Below are 14,853 nucleotides of genomic sequence, written 5' to 3'. Positions count from 1 at the left end.
GTACAGACAAAGGCAGAGAAGAAACTCAGTTTATTAGAAAAAGGCAGAAGGAAGTGGCACACTGAGGTCCTTTTGGCTGCAACAGAAAGCCAGTGTGCTCTGCAGCATTTCTCCCCCAGTACTGCTGGAGCTGCCCAGGAAAGCTGGGGTACCCAAGGAATGCACAAGTCAACATATCTTTGTTAGGACTCTCACATCAGTGGCTACAATGGGGGATTAAAGCTGTATCCTAAGAGATGTACTGGAAGAAGTGCCACTTTCAAGCTGAATCCTTGCTCTGAAAAGGCAGCCTAGTAAATCAGGGTATTGTAACTTAATGCTTCTCTGCATCTGCCCTGGTGAAATTAGGAGTCAAATCCTTAAATATGTTGGCTTTACAATGAACTCCAGGTCTCCTCTCCTCTCAAGAGTGATGCTGCAGTAGATCCCTGACCACACCAGAGAAGGTGAGGTAACACAGCCACAACAGAAATTGTGTAAGGAGAGTGCAGGACAGACACCCTTGAATTCCCATCTCAGCAGCCTTGTCTTTGACTGGAAACAAGATATAAACCTCTCCTAGGACAACAGAGGAAATACCTCAAGCAGGAACTATGCTGTGAGTGCTTTGATAGCTCATCACTACAGTAGGATATATTAAAAGGCAGTGCCTTATGCTAGAACTTAGTGAATGACATAGGAAGGAAAGATCTTGCACAGTTATTATTTTTAATTCCATTATAGTTTTAGCTGAATCATGAAGGCATTTGAAACATTATGGGGAGTGCACTAAAAACAGAAGATGAGCTAAAAGGACTTGGCAGTGCTTAAATGTGTTTCAGCTCTTCCCCAGACTGTGATGCAGTCTATAGAAAATGCAAACACACTTTGCCCGGAGACTTCTAGTGCAGCAAATTAGGTGTAAGAGTGAGCCGAGGTAGTAATCCTGTAATGCTGTATCTGAGTGCTCTCTGAAATGTGCCTTTTATACTATTTTAAAAATACTTTTATTGTTATAATGCATGTGAAGATTGTTGGGCAGTCAGCTCCAAATAGGAACAGAGAGGAGAGGTGCAGGAAGCAAATACCTCCACATCACATTGCTGGTGGGCCTCTCTCCCAGACATAGCAGCCCCATTAAGGATTTGTCTTTATGTCTTGTTCTGTCCTGTTTTCTGGCTCCCTTTGGAACCTGCCAGGAAGTGGTTTTGTTGGTTTGTTTCTTCATAAGATTGTTTAACTTTTTCCTTATATACCATTGATGGCAATGCATTTGAGACATAATTAGATAGCAAAGTCCAGCAATCTAGAGCTGAAATGCACCACTATAATCCTTTGAGCATTTAATATTTTAGTAAATTTTCACTCTCTGAATGTTTTTTTTTCAAACTATTTTATCATTAAAGTAAGAAACTTTAAACCTTTGAAATAATTATAGCTCCTGTAATCAGTAACATATACTATAATTGTAATTGCACAATTTAATACATGACATTTCAGAGATAGCTAGAATAGATATTTGATGGTAAACAGTTTTTTTTATAGAGAAACTTGACATTTAAAATATGTCATTTATTAATATATATAGTAGCAAAGCAGCTGGAAAACATTTTTCTCACATTATCTGAGACTGAGAAAACAAAAATAATTTTCTTTTAAGTATGAAAATTCAAGAGGAAAGCCACAACTTCAGATCCCTGTTTATGTCCTTCCCCCCCCCCCCCCCCCCCGTATACCCTGTATGTATGTATATATCCCTGGTATGTATGTGTGTATATATCCCTGGTATGTCTGAAGCTGTCTCTGAAGATAACAGCATGTCTGCTCATGAAGGACTTGTGAAACTGGATAATTAGACTGTCCTGAAAACAACTCTCTAATTGTCCTTAGTGAAAGCAGCATCTGCCTCTCTAACATCAGTGTCTTAGACTTAGTTGTGCCAGCAGAACTGCTGCAATTGCACTTTGGCTCTAATTGTCTGTGGAAGTCTACAAAGCAAATTATGTTTTGTCTTTGTGGGAGTAATGAAGGCTTAAAAATGATCATACAAAACACTGAACATCAGTATTCTGTCCATCTCTTTCCTTTGTTTTGGTAAATGAAAGTGAGCATTTCACCCTAGCACCGAAAATATTCGGGACTCAGACTGAGAGGGCCCAGAATAACCTGATCTTGGGCTCTGCTTCTAGCAGCAGTAGGGACCAGGTATCTCCAGAAGGCCCCCACCAAGAAGACTCTTCTGTGATTCTACAATTCTAAGTTAATGCCAACTAAAACTATCACAAGAAATCAAACAGGAAAGTTGCTAGCTACTTGCTGTCAGCTGGAAACCCCTGCAGTTTTGATTTGAATGAAGAGGGAAATTTCAGCCCTCACTGAGAATTATTTTTGATCCCTGAGCCAACTGGATCCTTCATTTTTAGTGTATCCTCACCTCCTGATCTTTATCAGGTCCTTCATAAAGCAACTTCCTAGTGTGCTTACCTCTGCTCAGAAATGCCCTGGTGTTCCAGTAATGTGTCACAGTTTTCATCTGTAAAAATCAAAGCCAAGCAAGTATTCCATCCCTGACTGGCTGTTTTTTTCTGCTGTGTATGGCCAGAGCATTATTCTTATCCATGATTCTTGCTCTTTCCCTTCCTCCTTCGCTGGCACAGGTGGAAAAATACTCAGTGACTGAATAAGCTTGTGGTGAGCTGTGAAAATCCTTAGCGCTCTCAGTGGCTTGAGGAAAGAACACATTTGCAAATTCCTCTGACTTTTACAAAGGGGTAGGTTAAGCCAGTGGTTGCTGTGTATCATTTCACACACTTCTTTTGAATTAACACAAAATGACAAGTGAAAATAATTATATTCACAAGAGACTACTATTGATATGATTGACCAAATTATTTTTCTGGTCTTGGAAGAAGGCAGAGATTTTGTACCCTGAAGTAGTATTTGGCCTCTGAATTTTAACCACCAAAAAGTGAGATAACTAGAATCATCTTTCCTTTTGCTAAAGTTAGTGGAGAAAAAGTGTAATCTCGAGTAAACACTATATCCTGCTTAACTAGGATAGAATTAAATGCCCATTGATATGCTTAGCATGAGGGAACTGAGACAACTGGCTTAAATGTGAATGTTCTCAGTATCTGGAGTCATGCAAAATGAAGCTCACCAAAAGAAATCACAGTCTAAATCTGCAAACCCAGCCTGAGGTGCAAACCCTCTTAGCACACCAGAGAAGCTTCATGGAGGTGTGGGCATCTGCGTAGCATCATCATCAAAAAATCTTCCTGTAAGATTTAGAAGATTCTAAACCTATAAGATTTAAAAAAGATTTGAAAGATCAAAGGCAATTGTTTGATACGTGAGAAGAGGAGAGCAGTTCTGGCATACTGTAACAGAGATCGAATTATTGCATCCACCCCTCCTGCTACCTCCACCCCCAAAATCTGAAAACTTCCTGATTTGTGTTCATCAATAATTAAGAGCCCATCAGCAATACTCAGAGGGAGCTTGCATTGCACTTCTGAGCAGCCAGTTAGTAATATATGGTGGAGAGATCCTCTTTTTCAAATCCCAGGGCTCCAGGCCATGCAATGCTAGTATTGCATTTTCAATTAGCTTCTGAGTGAATGCTTGGCATATGTAGAAGTGAGCTGGTACACAATTAGCTTATTGTTCCTTTCAGCTTTCTGCTGAGAGGATCTGAAGGACTGCTGAAGAGAGGAGAGAGGGGGAAAAAAAAAGAAAATAGCCAAGCTAGTGGCATCTCTGTGGATGTGGAATAAGGGAGTTGCTCGACTCACGCAGACTCCCGAGCTAAGTCGGGAGTTACAGCTGTTACTGCAGAGCGCTCAGCCTGGCTGTGGGGAGGGCGCCTGGGGAGAGGGGCAGACCCAGTCTCAAGCTCCAGGCTCTTCTCTCGTCTGACTCGCCTCAGCATCACAATGGAGCCCAACAGTCCCAAAAAAATACAGTTTGCTGTGCCCTTGTTTCAGAGTCAAATAGATCCCGAGGCAGCTGAGCAGGTAAGGAAGACAAGTTTCTTTCACTGTTTTGAGGGAAGGGGGTGGGAATGGGGACAAGATGTGGGGTGAGAATATGTAATACTTGTTGCCTAAATGGTTTTCTAACTTATATTAGTGAAACTGTAGATTAAATGCTCTGGAGGTTGTAGCAATGTCTAGGTATACCTAAAGAGGGAGAAGGATATGTCCTCTAGCCAGAATACGGCTTCTATAACTTGGGTAGGTTTATTCAGTATATATTTATTGTGCTTTTCTGTAACTGCACTTGTACCCTAATACATACACTTCACAGGAATACACATTCTCAACAAATCAAGTATATTATTTGTACCTAAAGCAAAACATGAAGCTGATAATAGGTACCTAACAGAAATATTGGGTAGAAGACATCTTATTTCCCATTTATTTTACATGAGAAAATACTAGTTATGTTTTACACTATAGTCATCACTTCAGTTACTTCCCATATATCTCATGATTTTTATATAGTCTTCTTTATGTCATTCTTACAGTGTTTTACATGTTTGAACAATATACACGTATAGAAATATGCCTGACTTTTGTCCACTGGAATGATGCATGTGCTATTTTAGGTTTTGACTCACTCCCAAAACATACACATAATATATATATGTGTAGCAATACAGACATCTAAGGAGAAAATGATAGCTATTACTGTGTACAGATATGCATAGATGTGCATAAAAAGAGTCACAGGGAGTCTTGTGAGAAAAACGGGATAAATCCTAATTAGGTGACCCAATACATTTCTCTCAGTGCAACTCATTCTCAGCATTTGCTTCTATTTGGGTAAGTCTAGTTTTAGATGATACCAGGGGAATATTATAACCTTGACTGTTCCATTCCATTAGCTATGAAATTCTTTATACCTTTAGGACAGGTATCTGGTTTCCTGAATATTCTGATGTCATGTCTCTTAAAAGGAAGACACCTTTGCCAGAAAACAATGAGTTTTGAGTGACCACTGAATGCAGAAATATTAGAAGGGTGCAGAAGAGAATTGCTGCAGGTCTTCATTTTGCCCATAGGTACTTCTGAGATACAAAATGTCCATGCTTTATTGAACAGTTCTGCAATGAATTCAAGCAGAATGTGTTTTGGTATTTTTCTGAAATCTATGAGAACCATAGGATTAGGATTTCCTGGAATTCCCATGGCCCAAATTCTGCCTGGTATTTATGAGCAGTCCTTTTTTGTGTGTGTGTGTGTTGTGAGTTTATTTCCAAGTGTGATACAGTTTCACTGTGGCCGTATGATGAAATTAAAATGGTAAATTCTGCTGTCAGCTACAGTTATGTTAATCTGGAATAAACCCATTAACCCTGATTGATGTAATTTTCCACTTACACCTCTGAAAGCAAAATTTGAATCCAACTAAATACAGATGTTGGATCAGCAAATAAAAAAGAACAAATGCATTGACATTGAGGTTTCGTGTCAGAATGGTTTCTAGCTTAAATACTCTTGGTCCCTCTCTTAAATTCAATAGAATATCAAGCCTGGAGGCTTTAGTGAAACAACAAAAAGCTTTCAGTGCAAATGTGTGCATTATAGGAGGGTAGTCCAATACCATGCAGTTCAGCCACTGTTAATGGAACAAAAGTAGTTACCCAGATAAACTCTGAATACGAAAAATTTCATACAATTCAGGATTATATATCGGTATGTAAAGATCTGCTGTAAAGTGCTTTTCAGAAATACTCTTTTGAAAGTCTTAAATACTGGAGGTTTTTTAGTTAAAGAACAGTAGTAACACCTCTGGTCACAGTTTAGAAATATAAATTCATTGCAAGGCATACCTGTAATATCAACTGAGAAGTGCACTTGCAAAATATTACTAATTATTACTTGTGAGAACTATGACAGCACTAGGGATTTGCACATACAAGCTCACAAACTACTGCAATCATCTTCCTGACACAAAGCTAAATGTCAATATTTTAAGATATGACTGATATTTGTCAGCACTACATGTCCAAAAACTTAACTCAAGATGATTACAAATCCTAAAGGTATTTTGGAAAGCTCTCCCCATGCCTTTGCTCTGCCCGTACAAGCAAGAGCATGACCCGGATCACTGTCAGACCACACAAACTGTCAGAAAGACAGTGAAGTGCTGCTGTTCTTCAAATAGTTTCTTTTGTAACTTTGCCTGGTCTATGCTCAGGAGAACACTAGATGGATTTTTTGCTTTGCTTTGTGTGCGGGGCAGTCGATGGACCCTAATGACTCTCCTTGGTTTACACCTGTTACAGATCAGGAAAAGAAGGCCTACACCAGCATCACTCGTCATCATGAACGAACATGTGCCTCCAGGTAGGTGCCAACATACCTTCTAGATCACTGAACTTGTATGCACAGGATTGTCTGCAAACTGTTTTTATTAACTACATGATTTTAAAATACGTCATTAATGTCACAGCACTAAATATCAGATAAAGATCTTAGGACTGTTTGGAGTAAACCCCATGTGTAATTCCTGGCCTCCAGATAACGTCAATATTTTCACAATTTTATACTCCATGTAAATGTTTTGTTATATGTACAAAGAGAATTGCTATGACCCAGATCCAGCACTTCCATCCACATTTTCTTTCCTTGGGCGGAGGATTTGGAGACCTACAAAGTCCAATCTCTAGAGATGCCAGGGTAGTTCCAGGGCTAATTCAACCAAGGGAATTGCTTCTATGAAACAGGTTCTTTTCTAGTTTTCTAATGAAATATATAATGTGTGTTTTCATTATTCCTGTTCAACTGCAAATACATTATATTCATCCGAGACTCCCCCCAGAAAACTTTCTGTGGGATGGGGTGACTTGAGATTGCAACATACTTTGTCACATAAATGTGACTTCAGAAAAATTCTTTAATAAGCTATTTAGGCAGTATTATAAGCAAAAAAGCTCTGCAAAAATGGAAAAATCCTTACCGTATAATCCCTTTGAAACACAGTGCCTACTTTATATAAAATTTTTCCTTTGTAGTGCTCTGCAACATTTTTTCCTGTCTTATCTCTCAATCACCTGATTCTCTTTTTAAAACTGGTTCAGGCTTTTTCTCACTGATGTGTCTCTAAGACCATTACTGTGTGCCCTGGCACCTCAGTGAAACAAAACCGTCTTAGGTCTTTCAGGATCTCCTCTTGTTTCACTGTAACCGCAGGTCCTCAGGTCTGATCAACATCACCAGTAGCTGAAATTCCTCAGAAATGTACAGATAGAAGTATTCTGAGAGCTTGACTCTTGGAGTTGAGGTCATTGCAGTTCAGCACACAGATCAGGGAAGTTCAAGCATGTCATATTGTTAAGGTTATCCTCTGACGCTGAGAGTGACCCATGTAACCCCAGTCTCAGTTTGGAGAGTAGCTTTCTGGCCTGAATTTCAGGCAGTTCAGCTCTTAGTAATGGTGCATGAAAAATCTGCCTTACACTGACTTTCCTTACCCTAATGGGATCTACAGTGTCTATGTTGCTAGGACTTAATTTAAAACAAATTCACCTTGACTTTTAATCTCTTTTGCAATTCACCTTGTACACTTTGTACCATCACATTTCCTTTTATAAACAGATACTTGGTACAATACCAAATCAAAACCAAACAGATAATAAGAACTCTTTAATTTACAGGAAATTTTACTTTAAACAAAGTGGTGCATGTCTGTTATCACCTTTCCTGCAATGTTCATAATAAATCTTTAAATAAATCATTTTTATTATGAATCAGGATTGCTGTAAGTCTCAGTCAACTTCCATACAAGCCCAACTTAGTATTCATCTTCACTTATTTCTTCACTTATTTATATTTATTAATTTAGATATTATCCACTCTTTCAGGATACTGGGAACTAATCTTAATGATGTTATTCTTTGGTTAAATTATAATCTTGTCCTATTTTTAAAATTTTATATAAAGTCAGATAAAAATAAAACTTTAGCAGCAGCTCCATTTTCCTGTTCTTCACTGCACGGTTCATGCATGAGCACCTACATGTGTATTTCCATGTGGTGAGCTTGATATGGGCGAGTGTTTTGAATAGGTTGTGTGGAGGTGGTTGTGTAAACCTGCTGAATACAAGGACTGTAAAGCCAGGTTGGAAAGGCAGACAGTAGATTTACAATGGAAGAGCAAATGCTAAAAAAATCCTTATGGTCTTGATCTTGCAAGGTGCTGTACAGCTTCTGAAATTACTGTATATGTTCAAATTTCCAAGTCAGCTAGTCCTAGGAGTTCTTGACACCTTGCTGATTTAACCCCAAAATGCTGATCAGTTATTGGATTTTGAATAGAATTCAGTGAGATGCTAAATGCAATTTGTCTCCAAAAATAGTAAATTCATCACTGCACATGTTTGCAGGTAATAAAAGAATAATAATAGTAAGGCTGCTCCAAAATATTGCTTTAGAAGCATTCCCTAGATCAGTGGCAAAACTGAGCAGCAGAGAATTCCAGTGATACTGTCAAACTCACCTTTTTTAATTAGAGCTGGGCTAAACTAGAATCCTGTCTCTTGGATTTTATGCACTGGAGTACTCTACTTCCTTCATTAGGAGCAAACAGCTAGTGAAGGATATGCTTCCAAGAGTTTGAAATGTGTGTCCTAATGCAATTCTAAATGTTTGGACACCCCAGAAGAGTTTAATTATCTAAACTTTTCTTTTTTTGAAAAACAGAGACAGGCATTTTCTAAGAATCAGACTTTTCTATAGCTTTTTGTTACAGCTGCTTCTGATTGCAGCAGGAAAAAAAACAGCATTTTTGGTGGTATTCTGATCTAGATGTGGACCCGTCTGCAAACCAGAAGGCAGTAAAATGTGTTTGGACATTTCAGAATTTCATAATAAATTCAGTTTGCGTTCTTCTGTACAAAGATCTAAAAGTTGTTTTCTACTAAGTCTTCCCATCCATCCCTGATATCTGCTACAGCTTTGACAGGAATATGTCTTCACCGACTTAGGTCAGGTCAATTGTGCTATAAAGTGAAGATGGAATATCTACTAAGGCTACATCATTTTAAACTAATGACATGTACTCAAAAATTATAAGAAGAGTCTGCTTGACTTCCTTGCTTCCAAGGAGACAGTGTTAGACTACACCAAATGATTTAAAGGCAGGTGATATATGTGACTACAGGAGTTAATATCCAGCCTGTAGCATCATTTAATGTTGCATTTTCTGATGTTCGCTCTGATTGGTGTAAAATATAATTGCAAACAAAGTCAACAAAAGAGAAATTTGAATTGCAGCAGTAACAGTGATTGCAGTAGACAATGTGAGTTTGTGAAGCAACAGACTCTTTAGGGATGGTCCTGTGCAGCGCTAAGAGTTGGACTCGATGGTCCTTGTGGGTCCCTTCCAACTCAGCATATCCTGTGATTCTGTGACAGCAGTAAATAAACTCTTAACTCTTTCGGTAAGTGCTCTGTAAAGAGCTCTTTGATGGGTTGTGCCACATCTGAGCAGAGAAGCTAGCACTAGCAGACTGAGATTTGAATTATGAAGTTGCTTAAATCTATTATGCTTCAGTTGCTATCAATGGAGCTATGTTTTCTGAGCATCTGATGTTTGATTTCATAATATCTAATCAGTTTTACTTTTATTTGACATTATAAGACCGTTTTACTATGTGTGAAAGCAAAGACAAGTATAAGGTGATGGAACAACAAAAATGAGCAGCATCTCATCCTGTGCAGGATGCTGCATGTGTTACTGGGGTAACCCACTCATATTATGCTATAGTCAGAGTTGCTTCATGTCTGTCTTTTATAAAAGGAACATAAACACGTTTAGTTTTAAAGACATATTTAACTATTATGCTGCATGAGAGTTTAATCAAAAGTTGTTAAAGATCTCCTGCTTCATATTTCTCTTACAATATCATTGGAGCCAACAGAAACTGAATATCACCATACCCTAAAAGCAACCTTTTCTGTACATGCACAGCCTCCTGTCTCCTTACCAAACATAGCAGAATATATATGAAAATCAATTCTTATTATCTGAAATAAAAGTCTGACCATGCTTTAAGCTATCAGAATATCATACTGCAATGGCTCTAGAAAAAGCTGGTTGCAAAGTGGAGAAGTGAAAGCATGTCAGACCACAACTCAGGTTTAATACCATTAGGGCTCACTTTGATCAGAAAACAATGCCAGTGTTCCTGTACAGACTGGCTTTGTCACAGGGCCAACACAAGATCAAACAGTCTGGCTGGCAAAGACTGTTCAACTTGTGTCAAAGTGTTCAGTCTTCTTGAAGCATTAGAATATGGGTAAACATTAGGATAAACTTCTGTGTTTCTAAATTTTCTACATATTTGCTGTTTCCATCTCTCATTTCTACTTTGTTGCCTCTTTTGGCTTCCTTGCCTGTAATGTAAATGTTACTCAGTTTTTGGAAATAAGAAAAACATAGTAACATGTTTTGATATCATTTCTCCACTGCTGCCTTTTTGCATTTTACAAATCTCATTTCAAGGCAGAAATGGTATACTATCAGTGCAAAAGCAATATAAAACAACTCAGTACCTCTGAGATTACTGAACACTGGAAATCATAACTTGAAGAAAAGCAAGCTGTACCTGTCTTCAGACAAGGAACATGCTTGCAGCTTATCTTTTGGCATTAGCAGGCTTGCTTTCTTGTTCCTAGCTGATTTTCCATTATCCAGAAAGAGATTCATGCCTTTCAGATTACTATCATTTCCCCAGAGGTCTGCTGAGATGCTTCATGAGCAGCCTGAGTATTTAGTGCAGTAGCAAACAACACAGCTGGGTGGGTGGTAGAAAAAAAACCTGTCCTTACACCTGTGTCAATTCCATGATAACCCAAGTAGTTAAGGTTTATATACTAAATTGGTTTTAGGCACTCCTGGACTTTCCCTGCACAATAAATCTCATTACCACATACAGATGTGCTTTCCTGGTGATGCAAACTGTGCCAGAACCACATCCTTGAGGGGATAAATGTGATATGCTTTGCACAACAGTAATGTTTGTGAGTAATATAGTTAGATGATGCTTCTAGGTGAATACATATGTTTGTTTCATATATAATGTTCACACGTTTTTTTTCTTCCAAGAAAAAATTAACTGTGGTCAAAAAAGACCAACTATGTAAGAGGCAGCTGTTTCTGGGCATTGTAAGGCAGTTCTGTTATATTTTCTCAGGGAAAAATCTCACTGAAACTTGAATCAGCAGAGAACTCTTGGTCTCAGAGTTCATGAAAACCGATATGTTTTTCCAAAGCTTGAGATTCTGGTAGGACATACTGCTTACTTTGGTTCAAGAACTAGAAAGTGAGTGAGCCAAATAGCAGCTGTTTTCAATTGCAAATTTAGGCTTCTAATGTGGTAGTAAAGCATTCAGAAAAGCAGTACATTAATAAAAACCGTCATATTTTTTTTTTTTTGGTCAAAATAGCTGGCCTTTCTATATGCTAAATAAGTATACCATCTAAGTATGCTGTCTCTTTTTATATGAGTCTAGGAGTTTGTAGAGGTATGCAATAAGCAATGAAAAACATTTGTGTCCCCTCACACCAGAAGACTGGTATAGCTCAGAGTACCTTACCAATAGCATCAGGATGTTCAGAGTTCAGACACTACTTGTCAGGGCAGTGTTCTTTCAGCCTGTGCTGGAAAGGACTATCTGACATAATGAAACAATGAAATATATAAAACAAACATTGCATAATACTTGGTGACAGGTGATAGGGATTCCAGAACAGATAGGAAAATGTCTGTGCTTGAAAATATCCTGCTGTTTGCAGGCTGATGTGTGACTGCAAATGTTCAGTGGCAAACAACATCCCTTTTTCTTACCTATATACACTGTGCTCAGATGCTCTTTCATTTGGGTTACTCTGAGTTTGCTCTGCAGTTCAGGCTCACAGAAGTGTCTGAGACAGCCACAGCAAAAGTTCTTTGCATGTATCAGTGGGAGTACAGACTCCATGAAAAAAAAGAAAAGCACAAGGACTTAAAAAAAAAAAAAAAAAAAAAGAAAACAGTCAGGAACCTGTGCTTGAGCTGTTCTTAATGCAGCCCAGAAGAAATGGCTCGCAGGTTCCAAAAAGAAATAATGAATTTTAAAAAAAGTTTTCCTTAGCATCACTCATGAAAATGCTCCATTTCATGAATATGCTCCATTTTCATGACAGACTGAGGATTTTATATGTCACTGTCACCACCTGTCAAAAGAGCTGTCAGGCTTCCTTCAGTACAGTAAGAAGAGCAGGCTGGAGGACAAGGCTTGACTTGGTTGGGATGCACTGGGCACTGCTTGGCCTAAACTAAAGATTATCACCAAAGCAGCCAGCTATGTTTTCACCATTTTCAAGGGCATAAACACATTCATTCACAAATGGAAACATTCCCTGGGATTATTTTGGTCATTGTGTTAACCACATAGTGTGAAACAAAGGAAACGGACTATTTCATATAGTGCCAAAGTCTGGACTGTCTCTAGTCAATAAGCAGTGCTTTAACAAGGAGAAGGGTCTGACAGCTACTCAGAGAAAGTCAAAACAAAAAGGTGTTGTATGTATTCTGGTCAAAATTCGCTTATTTTACTTAATTTTCATGTTTATTTTTATCCATGCTTCCTTCATTTTCAGTGTTTATTGATGACTGCACAGGTACATTTTACATGACATGTAGCCTGTATGAGCTTGGTTGCTTCTACTAGCTGGCTAGTGCAAACAAGCATGAGTCCCTCCTGTTCACGGGAGCCCAGCATCCCTCTGTGAGACAGGGCAGTGCAGGGTGCAAACACTGCCTGAGTAAGCTCTGGTGGATCAAATTAGAGGCTGGATATAGACAACCAGGACTCAGACTTCTGCCTAGATCAGAGAAGTGGTGCAGCTGAGAGGACATGAAGCCCAAACCTAAAAGGTTTACTTGCTGCTAGTATGGGTGGAATTGCATTTAATCCATTTTTCTTGTTCCAGCCTTAAATACCCAAGAGACGAAAATTGACATATATTTTAATTATCAGTGCAACTAAGCTCCTAATGTGTACCCTTTACTTTGTTCTAAGTACCATGTACTTTATTTGTTCCTCCTGTTCCCTGCTTCCTGTTGATTTTGTGTTGGAAGGGTCAATGTCCATGGAACTATCTGAAAGCAAATGAGGTATTTTTAGAGCTGAACCTTGTACTCTTCATCTATTTTCCTTGTTCCTTATACCAAATGTACCAAGTCTTCCACCCCAGGAGATTATTTGCAGATAATTTTTAATATACATGGCTTCATGTTACAGATCTCCAGCTGCTTGATCATTCAGTGTGAGGACTGATAAGCTTTTGGAATGTTTACATTTCTTATCACCTCCGTGCATATAGCATGTATAGGGAATAGCAACATGCATGGCTGCCTAGCCTGCTGAGGAAGTCAGTTGGCCAGATTCTGACTTTATTGCATTCATAAGGCTTAATATTTTGCTAGAGGAGCTCTTAACAGATTTGCACTGTGCCAAATGCTTATACACCTCATATAGTTTGTTTTGGTGAGAATTCTGAATAGATGGTGAGTTTTCTATTTAAAAAATGAAATACCTAGGTGTAATAACTAGTTCCCAGAGTCAAAATACTTAGCTATATTTCATATATTATATATTATATGAGCATACAATTTAGGAGGTTGATGGCATTTAAAAAAAATGGAGAAAATACGTCCAGTTTAGTCTGTGGTAAACGTTCTATTTCAGGAATTTTAATTTTTTTTTTAAATGGTAAAAAATTTCAACAACTATTTCAAATTAAGTCTATTTAGACATTGTAAGACAAAATATTTTGGATAAGAATGTCAAATTAGTTTGTTTTGAGATTATGTTTAAATCGTACTTCAATAATGTGCTAATACTAGGGAGGTTTATATTTTTTTTATTTTACATCAGGTAATAAATTAAAATCCATTAATAAGTGTTTCAGCCTTGCTGAAGGGGGAAAAAATACAACACAGGGTTTTTCTGACCTCTGCTATTTAGTACTTAATGCAGCACTCATTTACCATGGTGACGTGTGTGAAATAAATAGATAATGCAGACAGATGAGAACGAATCCAGCTTTTAGCAGTAACCTCATTATGTTCAGAATATTGGGAAGGGGTTGCACTTAAAGCATCAATCAAGGTAGCCCATTTATTGAGCTTTTAGAGATAAAATTTAACTCTTTATGTGGCTTAACTGAAGTTAAAGCTTTACTTCAAAATACATCAAAAGTGGGAATTTAATGAATCTGGACCTAAAGCTAGCATAGACTCTAAACAAATTGAACATATCAATCATGAAAGGTTTTGCCAACTACAGAAGGGTGCAGGAACTCAGCAAGAGTGCAGGGAGGTGTAGAGCTTAGCTTTGCTCTCCCGTGAGTCTGAGCTGCCTGTGTCATCAGCTGGTGGAAACAACATCAGTTGGACCAGTCAAGTCTCTTTTTTCAGTAATCAAAGCAGTTCTAGGGTAGAATTAAGCTATATGTCTGTTGAAAGGAGCTCTGTTTTCTCCTTCTCCCCTTCAAAATGCTATTCCTGTGTCTGTATCTAAAATAATTTCTAATATTTTTCTCCAGTGGGTTTACTGGAGGATCTATCATAGCAGCAGAATGAGCACAGTGACATGCTCACTCTTTGTTCATGTTTTCCCTGGGATACCTGGCATGCAGGTGTACCCCAGAGAATCGATGTCTTGGCATTATTCATTTTGTGGAACCAAACTGCACTAACGGAGTTAGCAGTGTTAAATAGATGAAGGTGCATTGTAAAGGTTGTGTTTTTCACCTGAGGCCTTGTCCTTCGTTCTGATGAGATAAGCAGAGAAAGTCACACCAGGCAGAAAATGAGCTT

General features: G+C 38.3%; 1 protein-coding gene across 1 annotated transcript in view; it reads left to right on the top strand.

The window, feature by feature from the left end:
* The first annotated feature begins 462 nt into the window (after nucleotides 1-462).
* The window catches only part of PPP1R1C (protein phosphatase 1 regulatory inhibitor subunit 1C), a 56,247-nt gene continuing 41,856 nt past the window's right edge, over nucleotides 463-14,853 (top strand). The window contains 4 exon segments of the mRNA XM_008931076.2: nucleotides 463-598; nucleotides 3,656-3,852; nucleotides 3,855-3,995; nucleotides 6,272-6,332. Of these exon segments, the coding sequence (XP_008929324.2) occupies nucleotides 3,745-3,852; nucleotides 3,855-3,995; nucleotides 6,272-6,332 (310 nt within the window). The 5' untranslated portion in view covers nucleotides 463-598; nucleotides 3,656-3,744.

Source organism: Manacus vitellinus, unplaced genomic scaffold (assembly GCF_001715985.3).
Source record: "Manacus vitellinus isolate BGI_N305 unplaced genomic scaffold, ASM171598v3 scaffold_20_pilon, whole genome shotgun sequence".
Taxonomy (NCBI): Eukaryota; Metazoa; Chordata; class Aves; order Passeriformes; family Pipridae; genus Manacus; species Manacus vitellinus.
The sequence above is the reverse complement of the archived record's forward strand: the minus strand, read 5'-3'. Positions and strand labels throughout refer to the sequence as shown.